This window comes from Heloderma suspectum, chromosome 7 (genome assembly GCF_057233095.1).
Source record: "Heloderma suspectum isolate Gila_16-S chromosome 7, 16-S_ref, whole genome shotgun sequence".
Classification (NCBI taxonomy): Eukaryota; Metazoa; Chordata; class Lepidosauria; order Squamata; family Helodermatidae; genus Heloderma; species Heloderma suspectum.
The window spans coordinates 93604846-93625613 of NC_139464.1; the positions used below are offsets into that span (position 1 = coordinate 93604846).

The 20768-nt window shown below is 44.0% G+C and overlaps 1 protein-coding gene across 4 annotated transcripts in view; it reads right to left on the reverse strand.

Annotated features, from left to right (window-relative positions):
* The window catches only part of TRABD (TraB domain containing), a 40568-nt gene that overhangs the window by 17525 nt on the left and 2275 nt on the right, over positions 1–20768 (reverse strand). For 3 of the 4 annotated variants that reach the window (XM_084810940.1, XM_084810936.1, XM_084810938.1), the window contains exons 2-5: positions 7170–7232; positions 6244–6322; positions 5065–5231; positions 4153–4293 (exon numbers count right to left, since the gene is read on the reverse strand). In XM_084810940.1, coding sequence (XP_084667066.1) covers positions 4153–4293; positions 5065–5231; positions 6244–6322; positions 7170–7193 — 411 coding nt within the window. In that variant the 5' untranslated portion in view covers positions 7194–7232. Of the gene's footprint in view, positions 1–4152; positions 4294–5064; positions 5232–6223; positions 6323–7169; positions 7233–20768 lie in introns of those variants that run through there. The other variant, XM_084810939.1, reaches the window with a different exon arrangement.

Genomic DNA, 20768 nt, shown 5'->3' on the forward strand with positions numbered 1-20768 from the left:
TGCTCTGTTTTCACCGTTCCGCACTGCTCTTGCAAGTGCGGACAGCAGGGCCGATCTGTGCTGCCTACGAGGAAGCACAAGAGGGGGTGGGGTCAATTCTCTGGGAACCAACCTTGGAACGTGGGCTCCGAGGTCAGTTCCCGGGAACCAACCCATCCTATGGCTGTCTAGCCTCTGACTAGCAGCCATAGGATTGCACTCTTAGGCACTTGAATTCTTTCCAAACAGCCAAAAAGAGTGTGACTATCTAGAAATCTACACCAGCCTGGCACCCTCTAGCAGTGTTGGACTACAACTTCCATAATCTCCACCAACGGTATGGCCAATAGCCATGCTGCCTGGGGATGATGGGAATTGTAGTCTGCTATATCTAGTGGGTGCCAGGTTGGGAAAGGCTACACTCCACCACCACCCCGGCTCTTGTGTCCCTTTTTGTTCAGCATCTCTGCCAAAGTATTAAGCTGCACTTGGAAAAGGGCGGAAAGACCTAGGTCATTATAGGCTTCACCATTCAGTGAAGCCTATAATGAGCACACCATGGGAGTGGGGGCCCTTTTCTGACTGAGCAGCTGCAGCCACTACCACTCCGTGCTGGTTCATCAGTCTGGCAAGCCTGCTGGATCAGACAGAATACCAGAATGCCACGTATACAAGTGCAACCTCTTGGATACACATGAGATGTCAGCATTATCATGGCCTTCATCTTTCACAGTGCTCCACTAGTTTACCAGCTAAGAACTGGGACTGCTAGGCCTTCCGGTTTACAGAGATACAGGCACAGCTCTGCAAATGCTACTTTTTCACAGTACAGAAGACAATGAATAGTGAAGCCTATAATCGCTTAACTTGTGCTGTACTGTTTCCTCGCAGCCCCCAGGAAAGCTGTGACTTACTTCTGAGTAGACATTAGACATAAGACTGTGCTGTAAATCTGCAATCCTACGCACCCTTACCTGGAGGTAAGCCCCACTGAACTCAACAGGACTTACTTCTAGGTAGGCATAAGATTGTGTGGTAATTTTGCCAGTCCTTACGACTGTGAAGTTGTAGTAGCAAGGTGTGGAAAAACCTCTGGCTGATGATAGTTGGAGAATACAGGGCTGGATGAACAACGGTTTCATTCTGCAAGGAGCAGCTTCATGTGCTCCTTTTTTGAAACATCTAGGCATCTCAGAGACGTGAAAAGGCTTTAAAAAAATAGACTGTTTTTAAATTGAATTTGGGGGAGGGAGAAAATCACACTGAGAGAGATATGCCAAAGGCTGTGTACTTTCAGACACATCTCTTGATTCCTCTTTGCCCCTGTATACTTCCAGATACACCGCTTGATTCTGTTTTGCCATTCCCTTTGCCCACACTTACTCAGGCGCTAATAGGCTACTAACCAAACAGCTCTCCAGATGCCAACTGGTTAATAAGCCTGCTCACTTCAATGGACATGCCCACTATATACAGAAATGGGAGTCTTGCCTGCCCAGAGTACTCAAAGAAAATCAATCATGTCAAAGATATGCTACATGTCTTAATTCTCCATCAGATTGGTGGAAGATTCAGCACAGATAAAAGGAAGGACTTTTCACACAGCGCATAAACCATGGAACTCGCTACCACAACATGTAGTGATGGCCACCAATTTGGATGGCTTTAAAAGGGGATTAGATAAATTCCTGGAGGAGAAGGCTATCAATGGCTACTAGTCCCGATGGTTATGTGCTACCTCCAGTATCAGAGGTAGTATGCCTATGTACACCAGTTGTTGGGGAACATAGACGAGAGGGTGCTATTGCACTCATGTCCTGCTTGTGGTTTCCTGGTCGACAGCAGGTTGACCACTGTATGAACAGAAAGCTGGACTAGATGGACCCTTGGTCTGATCCAGCATGGCTCTTCTTATGTTCTTATCAGTATATTGCTGAAGATACACAAAATACATGCCATAATTTCAGAGTCTCTGCTTATCAGACTCTCCTGATTATCCAGACCTACTGTACAATCTGCCATAAAGGCCTGCCAGAGTAACACTTTGTTAAATCATAACTCTGATTTGTTCAACCTGCTTTGCCCATCTAAATGTCTCCTAGGCTACTTAGTTATTATATTTTCATTCCATCTTTCCTCCAAAGAGCCTGGGGCTGAATACATGACAGGGTAGACTATAAAAGCTAGCAAGCTAGCTAGCTAGCTAGCTAAATAAATAAATAAATAAGGTTTAGCATGAGTTCCTTGAGAGAAAAGGATCATGGAGTCACAGATACAAAAATCCTAATTTTTCTTTGAGAAAGAATTGTAGAAATCAGTTTAGGGTTCTATGAGATTGCCAAGAAAGAATCTCAAAAAATTCTGGTAAACTCACATGTGGTTCGCGCACCTAGTTCTCACTGAAGAATTGGTAAACCTGTGCTTGGGCTCTACCATTCCAGACTAATTGCTCCTTCATATAAATTATTTAACACACATGCACGCACACACACCCTCACACACATGACTTTAATATAATATAAACACACAAGTTGCATCCTTCACATAGAAAACTATATGTCCAAGAGAAAAGTGTTTGAACCTAGCCTTCTCACACCATGTTATTTGCATGTGTAAATGGCATTCTTTTGTATGGAGGAGGATGCAATCAAGTCTGAACTTTAGTGGAAACTAGATCAGAGTCTGAGAAGAGGTGATCACATGAAGCTGCCTTTCACAAAGTCATATCACTGGTCCATTTATCCCAGTACTGTCTATTTTCACTGGTAGTTCTCCAAAGTTTCCAGCAAAGGCATTTCCTAGCCTTGCAACCTAAATTCCTTTAGGGCTGCCTTCACTCATATAACCCTGCCCATATGCTAAGATCTGCTTTAAAGGGTCTTATTGAGCTGTTAAGATTGGTTAGACTGGCATGCGCAAGAGACAAGGCCTTCTCAGTGGTGACTCCAAAACTGCTGAACTCTCTTCCAATTGACTTGCACCTTGCCTCTTCAGTATAGGCACTTATATGCCATGAAGGCCATGAAGACCTTCCCTGAAGACCTTCCTCTTCACTGCTGCCTTTAATGGAGATCATAAATTGCTTGTGTGTCAGTGCAGCTTTTTCAAAATAATCTGTAAGTTTGTTTGATGTGGCTACTGTATCTCTGTATCTTGCCTCACTCCTTTTTGTATGTTGCTTTGTGAGAGTATAGCCCCCCAAAATGGGGACAAATAAATAAATTATTTAATTATTTAATTTGAGATTCCAGGGCCAGTACCTACAACCTTTTGTGTGAGAAATGTCTCTGCCACTGAGCAAACTGGGATGATCTTTATGTGCTCGCAAGTTTAGAAATGGGTGAAGAGGTGGCGGGGAGGCACATGCCCGAAACAAGTCTTCCTTGCTACCTCTGCTTTTCATTTTAAAATTTCCTTCCAATCCTATATATAGGGCTAATTTCCTTGAAAGACAGGGCATGGCATCCCCAAATCTGCTCAACAATCTTCATGGTTGAGCAGGAATTGGGACCATGGCCTTCCACATCATGCTGGCTCTTCACAGAGCCCTGCAATTCACCCTGAGGCCTGTTCTAGACAGAAGTGAGAAGAGAATGAATAAGGTGATTGCTAGGCAATTGCTCTTCTATTGCTTCCAGATTCAAGGTTTGGAACACCCAGATAACTGGGGTGGTTCTAATGAAGGCAGTGGCGGGAAGAGGATCTTACAAAGCACCCAGTTGGTCCTTTCCACATCCTCTGAAATTTTCGTTGCATCCCTAGCTTAGCTACAGATGCAGACAGCAAATACATAAATGGATGCAGCTCTTTTATCCCAGAAAGCATATAAAGCTGAATATTTATGAAATTCACCTACATGCAAAATGTGGTAATTTCATAAGGGTCAGAATAGATTTTAATTCTTTCATTTAGTTCCCATGGGCATTCATAACTTTACTCTGGTGCAAATCTGCTTCCCACTTACTTCTGCTTTTAAAGACTCCCTACAGAACAAAGCCCCAAATGCGAATATTACGGTTATGCAATCAACCTCTTCTGAAGCACCATATTGCATAATTGTTCAAGCCTCAATTGCAGTGAATTCTAAAAGCTGGGAAAGCATTCTTGAAATAAGTTTGTGATGTATTAGCTCATACACACAAATAGATGGTTGTGTTACTGAGGAACTCATACCTGCTTTATAGCTTGCTGAAGTTTCTCTAGATTGATTTCTTTGGCTTCTTTTAGTAATGTTCTTTCATCCATTTTTAACATAGAAACTCTATATTGGCATAGCTCAACCACAACTACATCAGGTTGCACCTCTTGTATTGTCTGAAAAAGATGAATTTAGTCGCATGCTTGCAGACGAGATTAAAAAGCACTGAAGGCATTATTGATATTTTTATGTGAGAAATCCCTAAGCATACAGTAGCTAATTCCCAGTTTGCAATTTTATAAAAGTAAAACTATTTGTTTAAGTGGAGGAGCATATGAGGTCTCTCATATTTATAGTAGAGAAAAACCTCAGAAATGAACATCTCTAAAATCCAATTTATTGTATTGTTGTGCAAGGGCTTCCAGAGTGGCTTACACTTTTAAAACATTTCAGTAAAACAAAAAATAAAATGATGTGATTTTGCTAACCAAAGAAAACAAGTATTCATCAGAATTTCTCCCCACATTTCTAGTTTTTCCATATTAGCCCTCAAGGCCACCACCACCCAAGTTCTCTGTCACCCAAACTTTGCTTTTCCCATATCAGACCCTCAAAGGGGTACCCCCCTTTATCCCCAGAAGTTTTCCAGTGTCCCTCCCTCACACTATATCCCACGCCCTTGCTTTCAGAGCTGTATTCAAAACAGCCATGAAAGAAGATGTTCTCACAGGTGTATAATCAGGATGAATGAAATATGTATGGGAGATCACTGTATACACTAGAAGTGGTACATTAATTGGTTTTATATAAAGTTAACAACACCTCTATATTTTCAACCTCAACTGTAATGTAACACCTTTCTTTTTAGCATTAAAAATATTAAGGATTTCAATATAAGGACTTCTGGGCTCTGTAGTAGAAAAAATGCTCCAGGCATTAAAATTTACCTTCACTACATCTCTTTTGCTGCTATCACTGAAATGGGCAGTGCCAACAACATACACTTTGGAGCCCTCTTCAGTGGCTAGTTCTGTCACAGTGCTTGGAAGGCTAGGCTTCTTCTGTCTCTTCTTCATCTTCATCTCCAGAAGTATTTTTAAAGCATCTGCATCAGCTGCATACATTTCAATAAAAACACATTTACTTCAAGTATTTAGCCTCCACCTTTCACAATAACCTCAATATCTATGAACTGGATATGAATGGACAATAATTTTTATACTGGCATAAGCTGAATTTTTGCCCATGAATATTTTGGGGACAAAACAGAGGGTTTCAGTGTGTGCATGTGAGAAAAGTTCCAGGACACCCCTATCTTGCTACCCTTTTTATGATCTGTACGCCACCTGCTCACAGCTGCTTTCCCCCTTAATCTCCAGCTTCAATGCCATTTCAAAACAAAAACAAGACAGAATCTTTTTGTCACGGTGATTTGAGCCAATCAGGGGGTTTTATAGGCAGAGTACTGACATCCCATTGTTGCATAGCGAATCAGATTTGGGTACATGACAACATCACAAAGCCAAATCAGAGCGAGGGCAATGCTTTCTGCCTAACTTTGAATAGGTGAACATTTTTACCATATTTCTCACCCCCTCCCCTAGCCAACAAACAGGGGGAGGGGAGGTGTTGCACTTTGCAGAGGCAATTTTTCACAAAATGCTTCCTGTTCTGGCACTGCCAGCTTATACAAACACACAGCTAGCTCATGGAAATTAGTGTGTTATAAAGCACTAACTTTGTGTCAAGGAACAGAATGCTGAAGTCCGTTTTCTTACAAGATTTCAATACAAGAGAACTTTATATATGGACTGACTGGATGTATTTATTTTATTACATTATCCCACCTTTTCTCCAAGGAGCTATTTTATCCTTATAACCCCCTTGTGAGGTAAATTAGGCTCAGAAATTGTATATATGGCAGCATTCAAAACATGACAGCCACTACGCTAACTAGACCTGCACTCTGAAATGGTATAGTCCGCTCTGCCACCTCATTCTGCTGCATATGTAGCCCACAGTGAAAACTAGAGTTTGGAAGGAAGGTTAACAAAAGCGATTAACTGCTTTGAACCAAGAGACATTTATGAGGCAAAGTGACTTTACTGTCTGTGGCTGTAACGTACAAATATTTGGTGCGATGTCTGAAGCACCTTTTGGCCCATCTCCCTGCACATCAGGTGAAGGTGCCAGTTCTGCAGCAGTCTGTGTTGGATAAAAACAAAGAACAGAGAGAGGGGTCAGAGGAAGGATTTTCAATCAAACATGTTCACCTGCTAGTGAAAACAAATATAAAAGCAAATTAACTCAACATAGACAGTGTTAAAAGGCAAGTTGTTTGCTGCTTGTACAATTATTTCACTTTTGGGAAATTTACGTTAGAATGATCTGGCTGTGATCCCAAGATATGAGCAACTCCAGATATATCTGTGAGATCTGCACAAGGTCTGGGGGTCCCCAAAACCAGCACATTGTCCTCATCTGCCTCCTGGAGCCTTACTATGTGGAACTCAAGCCCACATTGCCCTTTCCATAGAAGTCAATGGAAGAATGCACAATTGAGTTCTTTGGGGTATATCAAATTGTGTGTGAATATTCGACCTCTCCCCTCAAGTATCATTTATGGCTGGATTCTCAAAATTAAGGTAAGGGTTAACCCTGGGGAGAAGGGGTCAATAAGGACATTTCTGTCCTCAGAACTGTCAGGCAACAGACCATGGTGCGCAGAGGAGAAAGAGTGAGTCAAGCAACATAGTCTGTTGGACAACTACAGGACCTCAAAACCAACTCCATACTGGGCACCAATTATGCCCTGGATAAAGCAGAATGGCTGTAGAGCAGCACACTATTATACTTCTGAACAGATTAGCTGTTGCCTATGGGAAATGTATACCACAATAAATCAGACATTTGTCTCTCTCAGATGTCTGGGAGCGCTTAAAAGCATAGAAGAAAACAAAACACCGCAGCCCTCCAGAAACTTTACTATACGAAACACATTAGTGAAGCGCTTTCTATCAGCTATGCAGGATGTTGCTGCTCCCAAATTTACCTCTTGCTGTTGCTCCCCCTCCATCACTGGAATGTTCTTTAAACTTCACCAGCCAGATAAGGCCTGCAAAAGAGTACAGAGAGAGGAAGTTCGAGAGTTATAATTAACGTCTAAAATATTTCTTTAAAATATCAGTTTAACACAATTGTGTAGTGTTTTGCAATAAAAGCCCACTCCCCAGCAACCAACTTCTGCTTACACCAACACTGTAGAAATCATACCACTGAAGATACTCCAAGAAAGTGACGTGATGTGCTGTCTGTCTCTGTCACTCTATTAGAGTCTAGTGCTTACTTGTTCGGCCAAAAAGGTGAAAGAAAAAGATATATAGGGAAGTCCACGGTTGAAAATTCTGTCCAGAGGCAATTAGAAAGTACGTTAGGCTTGATCAAACTTATTCAAGCTAGTTTTCAATTATTTCCTCTCCTCTTTCCTCCTCCTGAAAGAACTAGTTGTCCTCAAGTCAGAAACAGAATAGAAATAAAGTAGCCTCTCAAATGGTGCAGGATAGCTCAAAATCATTTTCTACCAAAAGACCTGCCAAAATGCAATCTGATGATGCCTGAGCTAGTCCACAATAACATGCTAGTCTTTAGGAGGCCACAAAACAAGGTGTTGTTTTTGCTGCACCAGGCTAACACAGCTACCCCTTTAGAATCATAGAGTAGTAGGGTTGGAAAGGGCCCACAAGGCCATCGAGCCCAACCCCCTGCTCAATGCAGGAATCCAGGTCAGAGCATCCCTGACAGATGGCTGTCCAGCTTCATCTTGAATGCTCCAGTGTGGGAGAGCCCACTACATCCCTAGGTCGTTGGTTCCGTTCTCATATTGCTCTAACAGTCAGGAAGTTTTTCCTGATGTTCAGCCGGAATCTGGCTTCCTGTAACTTGAGCCCATGATTCCGTGTCCTGCACTCTGGGATGATCAAGAAGAGATCCTGGCCTTCCTCTCTGTGATAACCTTTCAAGTACTTGAAGAGCGCTATCCTATCTCCCCCCAGTCTTCTCTTCTCAGGGCTAAACATGCCCAGTTCTTTCAGTCTCTCCTCATAGGGCTTTGTTTCCAGTCCCCTCATCATCTTTGTTGCCCTCCTCTGAACCCTCTCCAGTTTGTCTGCATCCTTCTGAAAGTGTGGTGCCCAGAACTGGACACAGTACTCCAGATGAGGCCTAACCAGTGCTGAGTAGAGGGGGACTAGTACTTCCCAGGATTTGGAAGCTATACTTCTATTAATGCAGCCCAAAATAGCAGATAAATAAGCATAGGGCAAATCTTTTAAAACCAGGTTATTCACCAATGGTCTGGGTGGCAATCTTGGACTGGATCGGCTATTCCAGTCAGGCCAGTTTTTCTACCTGCCTCTGCTGAGCTATCCCACTTCCAGCACTCTGGCTCAGGAGACTACAGGGAAAAGTACACCAAGGCACAGCATATATACTTTACCTGACATTAATGTGGCATGCATGCTATCATACCGTGTACCAAGAAAGATTTTTATCAATTCCCACTATAACACTGCTACCACGGATGACAAAATATGGACAGCAGCCCAATCCTATTTTATTCAGAAGTGAGTTCCATGGGAGTTCACTGGGATGTTTCTCAGGTAAGCATGCATAGATTTGCAGCCCAATCCAAAAAGAATTCCAGAGAGCTCAAGAGTTTGATTACATGGTTGGTGAACTTGATCAGGAAGTGTTAAAGGAACCTTGAAACTTAGGGAGAGGAGAGCGAAGGGGGCGTAACACCATGCTCGATCACCTGTGTCAGCTCTACCTGTGCCTAAGGTTGCAATCTGGCCAATTTTGAACTGGTCTGATCGTTGTCTATATTTTGGAGGCTCACCTGGCTCTTTGTTTTTCAGCTGAGTCTCAGCGCAAATCAATTTTCATACTTTTAAAGTCAGCGGTTTTGAACTGGACTCCTGCTCATACATTCCTGGTTCAACATTGCAAGATCTGAACTGAGGTGGTGGGGGCGGCACACCCAGAGATATATGGGGTGGGGACAGAGTGCATGGCCCTGACCCTCTACCCACTTTACGCCCTCCCACATTCTCTTGAATGCCTGAACAAGAATTAAATGAACAAGGGGAAACAGGGATAGAAGACCTCTACAGCATGGAATACATAGTGTAGACTTTATGCTTATTATGTATAATTTCCTACTACCGTCAGCTCTAGCTGCACATTTGTTTCCAGTACTTCCCATTCAGAACCTAGCAGATAAAGCTGTGTAAGCAGGCTCAAGAACCCTGACACTGCAAACACAGAGTTGTGCCAGTGGGACTCAAGGGTGCCTCAGAACCTTCTGGGAACAAGCCTGGACTTCTATGCCTCCCAATACCACTTGCTGGGATTATGAGTGGGAGAATGCAATTGCCCTCATGTCATGCTTATGAGCTTCCCACACTCATCTGGTTGGCCACTGTTGGAACAGAATGTGGAAATAGATAGGCCTTTGATCTAATCCCGCACGGCTCATATGTTCTTAATTTTCAGTTGTGTAGGCCTGTCTGACTTATGCCTCTTGAGTTTCACTCAACTTATGTGCATGCACACACGCAAACACACTCCCCCCCCCCTTTTCAGCCCACCTGGAATCACAGACGTGTGGCTTATTCCACACTTGGTGGGCCAAAATACTGGGCATTACCCGTGTCCTTCAAGTCTGACAGACTAGCAATACCGTTATAGCAAAATAATTCTTTACTCACATTGGGCTGGATTGCACGTAACACTAAGCCAGAATGCTAAAGAATTCCAGTTTATCATAAACAAGATGGTGTCCCGGTGGACATTGCCTGATCACTCTTGCTGCTAGTGGGAGGAGCTAAACAAACCACACACCTTCCATCTGGGGTTTGATGTGTGAACTAAGAACTCTGGCTTGTCTCACCTGAGACAAACCAGAGTCATCAACCAAGAACAAACCATGGCTTATGACTCTGCTTGTCGGGGAAGAGACAAGTCTGCGTTTCCAGTTCACACAGAGCAGTTAAACAAACTACAGAAGTTCATAGTTTGTTTAGCTGCTCCCTCTTGCGGTGAGAGCCATCAAACAGCATGTATCAAACAGCCATCAAACAACCAGGCCACAGTGAACATCGCCATTTTGCTCACTGCACTCAAAGAGAATCAGCTTATACTAGGGCTGTGCACTGCTTCGGCCCAAGGCCCAAAGCCCGAGTCAAGGCAGGCTGCTTCGGGCCACTTTGTGCCCCTTCCGAGGTGAAGCGGAGGGGGCCTGGAGCAGGTTGGGGGCTCACTGAAGTGCTTGGTGAGCTTTGGAGCTTCAGCCCCTGGCCCAGTGCCCCCCCCCCCCAGTGCCTCCAGGTCCTTACCTGAGCCGCCTTCTCCATCTTGGCGCCGTCTTCTCTGCTGCCACTGCCCCCCGCTGCTGTCTTCACCGCCACCCGCCACTGCCATCTCCTGAGGCCTGGACGCGTGGCGACTGGTCTTCTTCCAGGGAATCACCATTTTTAAAATGGCAACCTCCTGGAAGTTCCAGGAAGTTGCCATTTTTAAAATGGCGACTCCCTGCAAGACGAGTCGCCACACGCCCAGGCCTCAGGAGATGGTGACAGGAGGCGGCGGGCAGCGCTTCACTCCTGCTTTCACCACCGCCCCCATCTTCTGAGGCCTGGACGTGCGGTGACTCTTCTTGCAGGGAAGAAGTTCTTGCAGGAACTTCCAGGAGGTTGCCATTTCAAAAATGGTGACTCCCTGGAAGAAGACCATTCACCACGCGCTCAGGCCTCAGGAGCTGGCGGCAGCAGCGAAGAAGACAATGACAGCAGCAGTAGGCAACAGTGGCGGCAGCGGCGGCGGCGAAGAAGAAGACAATGACAGCAGCAGTGGGCAACAGTGGTGAAGGTGGCGGCGGCGGCAGAGGAGGTGGCGGCGGCGGAAGCAGAGACGGCGGCGAAGAAGAAGGCACAACGGAGAAGGCGGTGGCACAGTGCCACAGAGGTGGTGACGGTGGCGGCAGAGGAGGCGGCTGCCCAGGTAAAGAGCTGGGGAGTTGCGTGGGGGCGTCGGGGGGACCCGAAGTGGGGTTTGCCATCCAAACCCCGCTTCGGGTTTGGGGCCAAGGCTGGTCAGGGCCTCCCCCAAATCTGCCTGAGCCAGATTAGGCCCACCTTGGAAGCCGCAAAGCAGCTTCTGAGTCAGATCGGGCGGTCCCTGCACAGCCCTGGTTTATAAATGGTCACTCACCAGTAGCTTCCTTTGCCTGAACATCTCTGAAAGCATTATGTAGAAATCTATAGCGCTCTGTTTACCTATGAACAGTGTACTCGAAATCCAGAAACCATAAGGAACCTTGTAATATATTTGAACTACATACTATTTTACAGGTACAGGGACTGGAACGATCCAGGGATCATGGGTGATGGTGAGAGGAGAATCTAGTATCTGAATCCATCTTATCTGCATTAGAGGCAAGGCTCTGTGATGATGTATATATTTGATAAAACTAATATGCTACACTATGTGAAAACCTTGAATAACAATACAACCCCCTCCAAATATGTAGAATATTAGTATTATGGAACTGTGACAAATACACAACAGCAATAAAAAATAGGACTTCTTCACACATAATATGAATATGGCTATAAGTAATGTATGCAAAAGGAAATTTGGATCTCTACAACATGCAAAACTTACACCCTGGGTATCCACCAGGAAGCAGTTACTTTTAATAAGTACTGAAACAGCTGTATTTATTCATGGGCATTACTGTCACCTCAATCTGCATCAAAGAATTCCCTAGACAACTCCAGTTATGTTCTCTTGTGTTAGAACATAACACAAGAAAACCATAAAAAGAAAAAAAAATTCTTTTTAAATGCTACTTCCACACTTTTGGAGTGATGTGCTATGGGACATGTCTTCTAATAATCAAATTCACAGTCATAACTATACAAAGTAAACAGACTTGTACACCAAGACTGTAAGAAAAAAAAATCCTAATTCCTTGGCGCTAGTTCAAATCTCTAGATACCTAGGAAGTATGATCCTTGTTAGATGCTTGGAGGTGTATAATTCAAAGTTACACAAGAAACTAAATGTGTGGAAGAAGTCTTAGCAACAGGCATATACTTCATCCTTTCTGCACATTAATTCTACTTCAATTGTAGTCTGTTAAAATGTAGTTAGTTTTATGCTTTATAAAGTTGTCCTTCTGGATCACATTGCAGAGAATACTCAAGTTCAGTTTTATTCTGTATCCTTTAATTGGTTGTCCAGAGAGAAGCAAATACCAAATACAGTAGCTGTTTGCGCCAGAATACTCCAGTACAAGAGTCTAATTATGCCTCAAGAATCCCACCTAGCACAACTGATATATATTTTTCAAGTGCAAAGAATTCAGAATATCGGATTTTTTGGTACAGTTTTCTTGAACTGCAGAATACTGTTAGAAGCTTTCAGCGGCAGATGCTTACCATTACTCCTATGCAGAAGGCTATTTTAAGAGGAAAACACAGGCAAAAAAGGGCAAACTGCATTTAATAATGCAACACGTAATTTGGTCCTTAATCGTAAGGCTCTGCATAGCAGCCAAATGGCAGCCACTCACCTGGAGAGAGGCATGTCAGGGTCATGTTAAGTCCAGGCCAACACTGCAGAATAGAACTGCAATAATGAGCTACATCAGAGGGCTATCTGGACAAGACAGTGGTGAGTACTGGGTGAATCACAGGAATTGTCTCAGAAATAGGACAACTATGGCATCACCCCCCTTTTCTGGAAATGTGTGGACAGATTAGGAACACCAATGAATCATTATACCAAGTTCATCCTTGGCAGAGTTATTGACGGAGCCATATACTGTGTGAATGTGTGCATTACCTTCTCTTTTTTTAACCCTCATGCACCACAGCGAGTCGTAGGAATTTCAGAGGATATTTGTATGAAACAAGGACTTTGTACTTGAAAAAACCTACCGCGCAAAAATATGAATATCCCTTTGAGGCATAATCAGCAGTTCCCTATTCACTTTCTCTTCAAAAGAAAAAACCCTAACTATGTCTTCCACCTGCGTAAACTGATGTGGGCCAGTTTGGAAGAGCTTCACTGCAATTCCAGTTGTATACATGTCAGTGCCATGTTCAAGTTAACTTTACACAGGATTCAGGAGCTGTTCCAAGGTGTGTTGCAGATGCACATACTCAGGTGCTCAGATGTTCCATAATCCTGCTGGTATTTGCTACAGAGATGCCTGGCAAAATGTACCTCTGGCCTTCTGGGAAAAATGGTATCTGAAAGCCAGTGTGGGGTACTGGATAGAGTGCTAAGGTTGGACCAAGACAACCTGGGTTCAGTTCCCTGCTCAACTGTAAAACTCACTGGAGCTGCTGTGGATAGAGCTTGAGATCGTTTGCATGCCAAGTCTGTGTGTTTCTGCTCTACATATACAGCCTCCCGGCTGTGCAGTGGTGTTGCCCTTACTGAAGGCAAAAGCACCGAGAGGCAGAGGCAGCTGCATATGTACTGTTGCGGACACACTTGAGTGGCAGAACTTGACCTACTGAGGTGGAGACAAGCAGCAATACAGCAATGGAGAAGAAGGCAGGGCTACAGACCTCTCTGTGTGCCCCAGCCAGACACCCCAGCTGCTGATACAGGCATGGCCTAAAGTCCTGCCACTTGAACAACCTATGACACAATTGCCACAGGCTGTCTGCTGAAGCAGGCTATTGTTGCTGAGCACTTAATCTGCAACGTCAACCTACTTTCTGGATATGGGGGATGATTTGTTACCTGGTGTAGTTTAACCATGCTGGAAATATAACAATCAAGGACGTAAAATTAGGTATCACATGCAGTTATGTATATCCCCCCCTCCACTTCAAAACAAAACAAAATACTGCCTCGGAAAGCTCCAAGTCTGAATAAAATAATTGTGTGTGGGGGGGGTTGCTCCTGCTTAATCGTTTGCCTTCATGCTATTTTTCTGCTCAGAAAGCATCCTCATATGAATTTTATGAGCTGGACCCAGACTTAGTCATACTTCAAGTACACCCATTGTAATCAATAGGACTTAAGTTAGTAATGGCAAAATGAAGTCCTGTTGATTTCAATGGGTCTACCTGAAGTGAAATTACATAGGGCTTTAATTATATTATTCTCTGCAAGGTAAAAAGCAATTGGGGTGGAGCTAATTTGAGCAGAAAAACAGCCAGAGAGAGTTGGGTTAAGTAATCTCCAGAGATTGCTTTGTTCAAAAAGAAAACTGCAGGGAAGAATGTTATATGCAACTGTATGTAATTTCTACTTTGACCCCAAGTCACAAATTCTGGCTACAGTCTTGATGCGTCACAGAACTTCCTTCACGCAGGATAGTGCACAAGCAGAAAGAAAATGTTACTTTACTCATGTTTACAATTTCACAGTACTCCATATTTTTCTTCTTGTACATCTTTCAGTAAGCAACACCATTTCATTCACACTTATGTGCATAGTTTTAAAACGTTTATTTCATTGTGTTTATGTTAGTGTTGACAAAATGCAAGTTATGCATGGACACAGGGGCCAGTTCACATGGAATAAGCTAGGGTTCTGGGGGGAATATTGGCTTATCATTTATGAGCAGCATGCCTGAAAATGCTGCCCAATAGCTCCTGCTACAAGAGGGAGTGGCTAAACAAACCACAAAACTTCCATCTGTGGTTCATCTACCATTATGTCCCAACCGGGAACTCTATCAGGGGAGACTGGTTTATCAGGGGAGAGACAGAGTTATAAAGCCAACAACAAATTGTGGCCTATGACTCTGGCTTGTCAGGGGAAGAGACAAACCAGAGCTCCCAATTCTACATGATGGTAAACAACCCACAGACCAATGGCAGCAGCGATCAGGCAGCAAGCACAAGTCCATTGCTCATCTACAATAAGCCATGGCTCCCCCGAACCAGGTCAAAGCAGTGAAGGATTGGAATTATTGCATACTTTCACCTAAATACTCCCAAGCTTGGGGGTATTTCGATTAAAGTATGAAATAATCCCGAGCCTTCACTGCTTTGGCCCGGTTCCAGGGGAGCCATGGCTTATCCTTACTAACACAGGTCAGCTGCACACCTTCACATATTTAAATAATCCATGTATAAGCACAGTCAGGATGACCAGAAAGGGGTTCTGATCCATCCCATCCCAAAGCACTCTCTTAATGCACATTTATAGTTGCAATGTTGCTCAAACATATGCACTGTGATTGGGAGTGTGGAATCAGAGGCTTTAATCCATGCAAACTGCTGTGCCAAGAGCCCTTTTAAAAAGCTAAAATCTGACCAACCAGCTATTTTGGCTGAATAAACTGGATTGCTCTAACAGGTGGGAGCAGCTATTCTTAATTAATGAACTTAGAGCAGAAGAGCACAGTATCCCTGCTCAGCCATGAAGTGTATTGGGTGACCCTGGTCTCTCTGGCTAACCTACTACACAGGTTTGTTATAAGGATAAGAGCTGAGTGAGAGGAGATAGTATATGATGTCCTAAGTTCTAATGATATTAGCTCTTTATGTGACTAACAAATCTATCCATATAATTAAGCAGGTAAAACAAAGGGTCAAATGGGACTTCATAGCCTAGTATTTTTTACAATTATCTTATTAATTATCCTCCAGCATTTCTTTGCCAGTGGACATTCCCATCATATATGATGAAGGTTTCCTGTTTGTCTTTGACATTTCCAACAATTAGCTAAGTGTTTCTTATTCATTTTATTTATAATACCTGGAGTTATATACCACTTTGTCACACTTTATACCAGGGGTGGGTAACTTGTGGCCCTCCAGATGTTTTGACCTACAACTCCCATCACCCCTAGCTGGCATAGCCCATGGTGAGGAATCATGGGAGTTGTAGGACAAAACATTTAAAGGGCCACAAGTTGCCCAACCTCGCATCATCATAATCATGACTGACATATTCAAATATATGACCTTTATACTACAGATTTTCCCATCTCTCCAGAGGAATATTTTTGGCAATACTTTGAGTCCATTTAATCATATATCCCTGGTTCTGTTTTGCATTTTAAAAGCAATTGATAAAATTTAGATAAATATCTTTATCTTTCCTTATTAGTTTTTCAAAATCTGTCATATCCCATAACAGTTGATTAACTGTAACTAAACTGTTTTGTAAGAAAGTATTCAAACCATGGAGGAGAGATACCATTTAATTTTCTCTTTCTCTCTGCATAAGATTATATCTAAAAAAAGTTAATTTCCAAGTTTTAAAATTTAGATTTACTCCAGCTTCCAGTCCTTCTGTCGTCAATCTTGATAGTGACAGGCTCGCCAAATTTCTATAAACGTCACATATTCTTAATTTGAAATCAATTCTTTTTTGTATCAGCTAAGCATTTTGGATTGTACCTACTCTCTCTTAACACCATTAGAATAGATGAGAAATTGTTCTACATTTAGACTTAAACAGTTTTCAAAACTAATACTAGCAAAGGAAACTTGTTGAACGCCACCCCCCCCCCACCTCTTTAATCTCCAAAACAGATTAGAATCTCTCATGTTCGCAAAGTTTGGAACCTGACTTACCACCCATCCTGAAACTTGATTTCTTTTATATATAAACACACACTCAACTGTGGAATCTACCACGCTGGCATACTTACACATTAATATCATTACCTTAAAAATGCAAGTAAGATACTAGTATCTACTCTTCTCTTATTTTACTATTCAGCCTAAAGGATAGGCCACCTCAGTGCTCTTCCAACTTCTTTTGAGTATGAACATTTGGCTTTTAAATCTGAGACATGAAACCACCAGAGCCACAAGCAAGATTTCACGGTTACGCCACTGATACTGGTTTTTGCACCAGTGAATGGTGAAGTGCTTGACATGCGCTAATGTAAGCCAGGAAATAATTAGATGCTGGAATTATCATCCTGACAAGTTTCCCATCAAACTAGCTCATCTTCCCAAGGTTCTCATCTGACGCAATCATTTTATGTACTGTCACTGTGAAACCTGCTGGACTGGAATTCTTCACTTGAAGATCATATTTAAGGAGGAGAAGGACTAATGGCTGTCTCACACATTACATCTGTGATGTGCACACCAGACCGACATCGCGTTGAGAACGGCAGGGAGCCGACAGAGACAGAAGAAGATACCCCTAGTGCAAAGCAGGCCAATCGGAGACAGGCAGGTGATGTAGCGGCAGCATGAAGGATGGCGGGATACGGTTTCCACCACAAAGGAAGGTAGGATACCTGCCCGTCTGGGTGCAAGGACTACAGAAGGAGGAGGAGTGGTGGGGGGGGAATAAACTACTCTGCGTAGCTTTTTTGTCTGATCATGTGACGGGGCACAGTAGGCCATTTTCAAAGTAAACTACTGTGCATAGCTTATAAGCCATCATGGGGTAACGTGATGTGTGAACAGAGACGGCGGAGAATTCCACCACGGATCCCCGGAGTCCGTGGCAGAACGGACCACTCCCCTCTGCCACCCTGTGAAATTCTCCCCAGATGGACCCTACCTGCCGCTGGCCGGTCCAGCCGCTGCTCCGGTCTGCGGCCGCAAATGGTGTCCGGCGTAGCGGACGCCATTTGTGTCCCTGCTTTAGCCACGATAGGCTACGTAAAGATTTACGTAGCCTATCACAGCAAAGAGCAGGGACGCAAATGGCATCCGCTACGCCATTTGCATTGCTACTCTTTTTGTGATAAGCTACGTAAATCTTTACGTAGCCTATTGCGGCTAAAGCAGGGACGCAAATGGCATCCCCTACGCCGGATACCATTTGCGGCCGCAGACTGGCAGTGGACAGAAGTCCGGCTGCGGACGGCGGCTCCAAGGACTCCCCATGGAGTGGAGCTGGCCGGGGAGGATTCCAGGAGGAAGGACAGATCCCCCCCCCACCGCGGACGCTCCGGATCGGAAAGATAAGTTGATTTCGTACACCCCTATGTGTGAACAGACCCCATGTGCGGCCTTCCAGTCACACACAGTCTACCGCTGCTCCCTGAAGTTTAAGAAAATGAATAACTGGATTTTTTTTAATGATTGAGCTAAGAATTCCAAATAGTCCCTTTAGGTGGCTGGCCCTTAAGAACTTGATTTTGGCCCTAGGTATTTGAAATCTTTTTCGATTATCATTCTGTGGGCTAGACCAATAGGAGATGGTCCCACACAGCAGACTGCCAAGTAAAACTAACACAGCCTGCAGACTACCCCACCACCAGCTGAATGTGTGTCACCTCTGCTGTTTCCAGTGTCTGCAGTTGACCCAGGCTCATTTAGATCTTGGCTGACCTGCACCTGACCCTGGGCTTGCTGCAATCATTAGAAACAATGAAGGGACAAAATGTGGCTTCTGAGTGTTCAGCAGGCTAGGCTGTCCCCTGGATCAGTTTTACTGGAGCATGGTATTAGAAAGCACCTTGAGGAAGAGACAGTTTAAAGTAGCCTTCCCCAACCTGGTGCCCTCCATACATGTGGGACTACAACTCCCAGCATGCCCCCCAGCCAGCCACACTGGATGGTGCATGCTGGGAATTGTAATCCTATACGTATGGAGGGCACCAGGTTGGGGAAGGCTACTTTAGAGCATGATCCTATTGATTGCACCCTCTATGATCAGAAGCCCCCAAACTGAGAGGCTTCCAATTATCTAATGCAGGGTGGGAGGAACGGAGGAGGCTATCTTCACCTCTCTGTCATCCCATCCTGCATATTTCGCTACACAGCCTTTTTAGCCTGTCTAACAATGGTGCTTCAGAGAAGAAGGGAAGAGGGCTGGCAGAGGCTCAGGATAGCTGGCCTCTCTGGTCTCCTCCTCTCCCTGCCCACTAGAACACCCCCTTTTCCCCCTCTCCAAGATTGATTTTCTGACCTCTGAGGCAGCTGGTGTAGTTCTTTCTGTGTCATTTGGGATGGGATGGGGGACGGGTGGTGGGATTTCCGACTCCCCCTTCCAAGGTCGGACCACTGTCTCCAACCTTGCGGGGGGGGGGGGGGAATCCCCAGTATCCTTTGGCCCCTCAGACAATGTTTAGGGGCCATAGGATTGCTCCCTTAAAACTTACTTACTACTTAAAACCGACTTACTAGGGAGCAAGTCCCATTGAGCATTCAAAGGTACTTTCTTCTGAATAAACATGGTTAGAACATGCTGACAGGATCAGTTCATTACAGCCACCATGGCTAGCCCAAGGCGTTTTGGCATCTGTGACAGAACATTCAAATGGCATCCTTCCTGTGGCAACAAAGGGGAGTATTTTTAAAAGAGAAAAATACAAAATAGGCAAAAATCCAGTGTTCCTTGTACATTTCTAGTTTTAAACTGTATCACATAATCCCAAATCCTATTTTTGTAAAGATAGCAGTTAAAAATATGCTTCACTGTGCCTCATGGAAGAACCCCATGGCCACTTTAAACTTCTCCATATAGTGTCTGTCATTACATTTAATGTTCAGTGGCTCACATTGGGCAATGCTCTCTACACCCTAGAGACCTTGCTTGATGGACTACGGGGAGGCTCCCCTGCAGTCCACCCCCAGTACATGCAGTGTCTGCCTCATGAATGACTATACACTAGGGGCCAACCATATGACGACAGCCTTGACATGATGGCTATAACATGGAAGCGGGCTTTTACGAACAACACAGTATAGCAAAGTAAAAACCTGGATCTGGACCACACAGGATTGTCTTCTATCCAACCAATGAGTCCTTTTGAGTTTTCTTTTAGATCACAGGTTCCACAGCTGTTTCTAGCTACGTTATTGCTAGGGTTAGCAATAACGTAGGGTTAGCAATAACCTACGTTATTGCTAGGCTGTCTTCACAAGTGATTTAGTGCTAAGTTAGAGCAGTTTGAGTTCCTTGGCGACAGATGATGTCATCATCAATCCACTGCCAACCATGTACTTCCCTCTTGAAAGTCCCATTTTCTGAAACTCCTTTTACTCTGACTTTTTTTTTTTTAACTGAAAGCAGCTCCCTGACACTTTTACTTCAGTGTGCCATGTCCCCCCCTGCCCCCACATTAAATACTGGGCATGCCTCTGTGACCTGGTAGTAACATAGTCAAGGGGATGTGGACACCCCATTCCCTCATGTTTCCCCAGCAGAAGTAGTTTTTCCAATTGAGAAGTTCCCCAGAAGTGCAGCAGTTACCTCACATTACCGCAGTAGTGGGGATATTCACACACCTTAGCTAGTCTGCTTTTAATCTTTAACATATCCCCACTTCCTGTGCATGTTTACTCAGAAGTAAGAAATAAATCTTGCTCCCTAGAAGTAAAAGGGTTAAAGGCTAACTTTAGTAACTTGCCCTAAAGCACTCTTTCACTTCTCCATTGCTCTCTTAAATCGCTATTGCGATGTTGTGCTTCTATTCATTCATTCATTTCTTTATTTCATTTCTATACTGCCCAATAGCCAAAGCTTCTTTTCTGTAATTTCCCTGATGTAAAGTCATTTCTCTGTTGTTATGTAAAGGCTCTTCTTCACTTTATCACAGTAACGATCTTTCGGGTTTATGGGAGCTTCTCATTGCTAGCAAGGAGAAGGAGAAAGGGGGGATTGGAAGTAATAGGCAAAAGTGTACTCATGGGGGAAA